Raw genomic sequence first — 6,166 nt, 5'->3', positions numbered from 1 at the left:
CCTAATGTTGAATTATAAGAGTTAAAGTTCCTAAATAGATGAATAATTGGCATAATATATATATATATATATATATATATGAATATTTCACATATGGTCTTTAAAATTTCCAAGTTAATCGTTTTACTTGTTTATGCTTTATATTGATATATGTATCATAAAAACTTGCTATATAGTAGTTGCATAACAACTTTTAATTGAATTCAATGGAAAAGATTTGTACAACCGCAAACCTTACCGTTTATGAAAATACCTTTCCATTCGTATTGAACACGCGTTATGCTTCTTTTTTTTTTGTTTTTTTTTTAGAAAGTCTACACGTGTTATGCTTATCAAAGAATATATATATATATATATATATATATATATATTATGTATATATATATATATAATATATATATACACTTAAATATACTTATGTTAACATATTTTTTAAAAACTTTTAGATAAGGATCAATTTTTTAGTTTCTCATTTTGCAAATAGTTCAAATTAGAATAATATACATCTGGACCTTAAATTGAGATTTGAATAGCATTAGAATGACTAACTTAATTCCGTTTTACGAATCTTTTGCCCTTCTAATCTTGCCCCAAATTAGGAAAAGGACTACAAAAACTAAATTCAATTATGTAAGTGGTCCATACGTCCATACATCTAAGGGGAAAAATGAAAGAAAAACTAAATACTCTAATTTTTCATATTTTCATTCAAAAAGACAATATTTTTGACAATTTATTGTTCGTGGAACCCACTTAACTGGGCTCACCTATACCGCCACGTCAATATATATATATATATAGAGAGAGAGAGAGAGAGAGAGAGAGAGAGATAGAGAGAGAGAGAGAGACTAATAATAAAATGCAAACCTACATCACAGAACACACTATAAATAGAGTGCCACACTGATTCAAACTCACCAACCCAAGATTTCAGAAAAACTAGTTGCGAAAATCCTAAAGTCGTTTGTTCTAAATAATATGGGTATCACAAATCTGATGGTCACTGATATCGCATCTGAGGTTAAACAAGTTCCCTCAAACTTTGTTCGACCACTCTCCGACCGTCCCAACATCTCCAACGTCCAATCCTCTGACCAGAATCCTATTCCTCTCATCGACCTCGCCGATCTCCACGGCCCAAAACGCTCAAATATCGTCAAAATGATCGGCCAAGCTTGCGAGACCGACGGTTTCTTTCAAGTATGTTTATTAGTATTATAGTCTTTGTTTATATCAGATTTACTGTATTTGATTATGATAATTTATTGATAACAGTTAATGGTTGTTTTGCCTCGTTCCCTTATTTTACTCCATGTAGTACATGTGTTGAATAGTGATGACGTACCCCCGTGACTTTTTGGTGGAGACGACCAACAATATTATTAAAGAACATGTGAATTGATGATATAGGGACAAAATTGATTCACAATTTTATATACCCAACAATTTTTTTTTTGTCATAAATTTCAGATAAAAAATAGTTTTTTTTAATAATCGTAAATAGTATTAAACTTATATTTCGGTCTTTAAATTAACATTCGTAGTAAAATAGTTCTAAAATATTAGTTTTATTTATTTTTATCATTTTAATATATATATATATATATATATATATATATATATATATATATATAAGAAAGAGTGTGAAATAGTTTAATGGCTCCTTTTGATCAAAATTAAAAAAAATATATATTGACTAAATCACTAAAAACGTAAAACTTTTAAGTGTGTGACCAACATAATAGCTTTGATTATATGATGATTAAACAAAAATCTCGTGATAGATTATTAAAAGAATTTTCCTTCAAGACTTTAGCAAAAATTAATTTTATTATTAACTCACAAATTTTCACCGTTTAAGGAAGTCTTAGGTATTTGAATTTCGTTTCAACGCTCATTCATTCGCATTGTTCTTCATTTTTTTTCTTTTATTTCATTCCATCTAATACTCGGTAATTTTGGAGATGTCAATTTCGTCATTGATTTTACAATGCACTTCATCCTAATGTTTGTAGGTGATATTAACGAAACATATATTTATTAACAAATATTTATCAATAATTAAATTTGAAATTTGGGGTTTGAATATCTAAGACAGTCATATACATTAAATCTTTCGACAATGTATATCTCTTTCAACATGGGTCGGGATTTAGAAATTTCGAGTTCGCTAGAACATAGGGGTGTGTCCGAGATTCAAATGATCATTCACTATGTTTCCCTCAGTATTGTCACCAAATATTCATCATCGTCGAGTTCTGGATTGCCGCTCACGTGCACTTATTAGTAGATATTATTGAACAGCTATTGAATTGTGATTAACCAATATAATATATGGTAATCGATGATTGATATATTCATCGTCGTCAAGTTGTTTAACCTTTTATAAAGTGTTATTAACATACATTAACTAACACTACCTTTCAAATGGGGGGTTCAAAGTTTTGAATGAGTTAAAATTTTGTTACATGATTTTATATAATTTTCCATGTGCGGCTGACTTTACAATATTTATGCGTAATTTTTAAATTTTTGGAAGTCAAATAGGCAGCTTATTGTAGCCATTTTTAATTTTAATTTTTTTTTTTTTTGCTAATAATTAAGGGTAATTCTGTAAAATCAATTTCATTTATTTTAGTTAATATGTAGCACTAGATACCAAACGTTGGTTATTTTTAAAAACTCAAGTTTCATTAGAAGGCTGGTTAACTAATGTATACATACATAGCTTAACTTATCCTTGAATGAATTTCTTACGTAAATATATTTAACCATTTTAAAGAATTAAAGTAATCAATGTTCATCAAAATTAGCCGCCGTTGAAGTTTTATATGAACTTCATCTTCCCATTTGACAACTTTCTTGAGTAAATTAAATTTTTCATCATAGTTAGTTAGATTACTTATCGTATTCAATTAAATAAACTATCGTAGTAAATTTAAATTAATTAAAGTTAGTTATTTTGAAAAATTGAGTTATAAATTTATGATACGGCATTCTAATGGATCATACGACCAATTCTTTTTTTTTTCGCAAATCAATTTTTTTCTTCAAAAAATTAGGAAAATACAGAGTAAATCTACATGAACCTCCATTTAAATACAAAGTCAACTCATGTCTAAGTCTCCACATAAATAGTCACTTTCATATATTTACAGACGTAAATCTTAGGTAAATAGTAATTTCCATTTATTAGACCACGTCATTTTTATGACTATTTACCTAAGATTTATATGTAGCAATTCTAAACATTGTAGTTGACTATTTACCTAATTTTGTTTAATTTGTTGATTAAATAAGATCAAAGAATTTTTGCATAAAAAAATAAAAATTGAATATATATATATATATATATATATATGTGTGTGTGTGTGTGTGTGTTATATATAAAAAAAAAAGCATTGGGTACAATTAAATAGGTAACCTAACACGCACTCTCCTTTTAAAAAATATTTAAATTTTCATTTTATTAATAAAATAGTTCATCAAACCGAAGTAAATTAAAGTAACTGTTTTAGTTTATTTAATTTACTACGGTCTAGGTGTAATAAATTCAATTAATTGTTATAATTAATTTAATTTGCTAGAATCTTAGAACCCAAGAGAACGACTAATTGTAACAAATTCTTCTTTAAGTATCAGTACCCCACCCTATTTAAGTACTTTTTCAATATTTGTAGTCTATTTTCGTATTTTAATCAAGTATTTGCAGTATTTAAATCATACTATTACTATTTGAATGTGGGGCACATTCATCACCTACCCTGTAACTGCTTATATAGGTTAAGAATCATGGGATACCAGAAGAAATTGTGGATGCCATGCTGAATATAGCAAGAGAGTTCTTCAAACAGCCAGAGAGCGAGAGGTTGAAGAGTTACTCTGACGATCCTTCAAAAACGACGAGGCTATCAACGAGTTTCAATGTGAAAACTGAGAAAGTTTCGAACTGGAGGGACTTCCTTAGGCTCTATTGCCACCCCGTCGAGGACTACGTCCATGACTGGCCTTCAAACCCTCCATCTTTCAGGTCAGACTCTTACTAAAAACGTTCTGTTAGCTCATTCAATGTCGACTTTTAATTAGATGGAAAATTCAGTCTGAAAATAAACATATCATTGTCATTATCATTTGCAAACTAATGTTTAGCTAACTTCGATATTTGAGTATATTTCTCTTCAGGACCCCAACCAAACAAACATTAATGAATGAAATAAAAAAACTACAAGCAAAAGCGATGCAAATATAAATTCTAATTTTCTTTGCAGGGAAGTGGTGGCTAAGTACTGCACAAGTGTGAGAGGACTAGTTATAAGGCTTCTTGAAGCGATATCAGAGAGCTTAGGCCTGAGAGCAGACCAAATAAGTAATTCGTTGGGAAATCACGGACAACACATGGCATTGAATTACTATCCACCATGCCCCGAGCCAGAGCTCACATATGGGCTGCCAGGTCACACAGATCCTAATCTCATCACAATTCTGCTTCAAGACCATGTCCCTGGCCTTCAAGTCCTCAGAAACGGCAAATGGCTCGCTGTCAATCCCATTCCCAACACTTTTATTGTAAACATTGGTGACCAAATGCAGGTATGCGTTATTATTGATAATAAGGTCAATTTTTTACTAAAAAAAAAAAAAAAAAAAAACAATAATACGAATTTGGTACAAAGGAGTATCATATTGAGGATTAACATTTTTACTTGGCCGGCAAATCTTGTTTATTAGCTAGCTCACAGAAGAACTAATCTGTTCATATGTTTAAAAAATGATCAGGTGATTAGCAATGACCTGTACAAGAGCGTGCTACACCGTGCAGTGGTTAACAAGGACGAAGAGCGAATATCGGTCCCAACATTTTATTGTCCATCGGCGGATGCAGTGGTAGAGCCTGCCAAGGATCTCATTAACGCCGACCGTCCAGCGGTCTACCGTAGCTTCTCATACGCCGAGTTCTACCAGAAGTTTTGGGACAGAGGACTGGCTACCGAATGTTGCTTAGATATGTTCAAAAATACTTGATGCCTATGCCTCTTGATTTCATATTACTTTTAAGTGCTTCGTATAGGAGACGCTTGTAATATCATGAGCAATCTTCCAAGGAGGACACCTTTTTTATTTTTAATCTTATTAGTCACTGGCAGTGGTAAATTTGCATTAGAAACTGGGTTCAATTTTAAGAGAATAATTACTACTGTTGGTATATTGTTCTCCTAATACTGATCAGCACAACTAATGTTATGAATGAAGCGTCGTATTTACCTTTTCCCTAGTTGAAAGAAAATATATAATATATATCTTCTTTCATGATTCAAGTATTTCTCTCTTTTCTTATAAATTTGGAATTCTCGTAATTGTAAAAGAAAAGGTCTGATATCGAACATACGAATTTCATCCTCCTTAAACACCATGACCTTGAGTACCTCTCATCTAGAAATTTAAAAATAAACAGCAAAAAATTAGAGAACGACAAAGAAAACAGAAATGAAAGACTCTTAACACCATTCAAAATAACATTATTATCGTCAAGGAAATGGAAAATCTGGATCCACGAAACATCCTCCAATCGATACAATGAATGAGCAGCTCCTCCAATCGATTGGCGCTGGTGTGATGGCGCAAGATTTCTGTTGAGACTCTACTGTGGTTGCCGATGAACTTCTTGAGCAGAGAGATGTTGAATAGACGTTGGACGCAGATCTCGGGAGGCAGTGCTAAGTGCTATATGCCACCAGGCAGATTCGCTCTATCACAGTGTATGGTCTGAAGAAACGAGGTGATAACTTGCGGTGGTTGCGGAGCTCCACCGAGTACTGACTAATCTTGGAGTTTAAGGAAGACTCTACCACAAAACTCTATGTTTTGTGCGCTTCTTGTCATAAACTTGCTTCATTGCTACGAAGCATGGCGATGATCTGATAACACCTCCGCTGACCGTGTTTGTGCCCGTGACATAGCTCAGCAATATCGGAAGGTCACGCCTGTAGACGGTGTAGACTGTAGTGCATTTGATCACCGAGTGCCCACTCGTATTGTTGCAATATTCTACCCAAGGAAGCGAAAACACCCAATCCTTCGGATAAGAGCTCGTGAGGCAGCATAAATACATCTCGACCGTTCGGTTCAACACTTTCATTTTCCCGTCAATTTGTTGGTGGTAAGCTAG

At 32.3% G+C, this 6,166-nt stretch overlaps 1 protein-coding gene across 1 annotated transcript; it reads left to right on the top strand.

The window, feature by feature from the left end:
• The first annotated feature begins 899 nt into the window (after positions 1-899).
• Positions 900-5,257, top strand: LOC149404448 (protein DMR6-LIKE OXYGENASE 2-like). The gene is made up of 4 exons (XM_089604785.1): positions 900-1,200; positions 3,783-4,030; positions 4,269-4,590; positions 4,777-5,257. Exons 1-4 carry the CDS (start codon positions 979-981, stop codon positions 5,020-5,022), a joined length of 1,038 nt encoding a protein of 345 aa, XP_089460911.1. The 5' UTR covers positions 900-978; the 3' UTR covers positions 5,023-5,257.
• Positions 5,258-6,166: the final 909 nt, after the last annotated feature.

The sequence above is a fragment of the Urtica dioica genome, chromosome 2 (genome assembly GCF_054948205.1).
Source record: "Urtica dioica subsp. dioica isolate 48M chromosome 2, U.dioica_male_clone48M_v1_H2, whole genome shotgun sequence".
NCBI classification, from domain to species: Eukaryota; Viridiplantae; Streptophyta; class Magnoliopsida; order Rosales; family Urticaceae; genus Urtica; species Urtica dioica.
This window is presented reverse-complemented; position numbering and strand designations above follow the sequence as displayed.

What these genes read in the sequence shown, in the direction of transcription:
- LOC149404448 (XM_089604785.1), top strand. Translation starts at nt 979, where the DNA reads ATGGGTATCACAAATCTGATGGTCACTGATATCGCATCTGAGGTTAAA. An exon ending in AGACCGACGGTTTCTTTCAA is followed by an intron (nt 1,201 to 3,782) that starts GTATGTTTATTA and finishes CTGCTTATATAG; the next exon opens with GTTAAGAATCATGGGATACC. An exon ending in ACATTGGTGACCAAATGCAG is followed by an intron (nt 4,591 to 4,776) that starts GTATGCGTTATT and finishes AAAAATGATCAG; the next exon opens with GTGATTAGCAATGACCTGTA.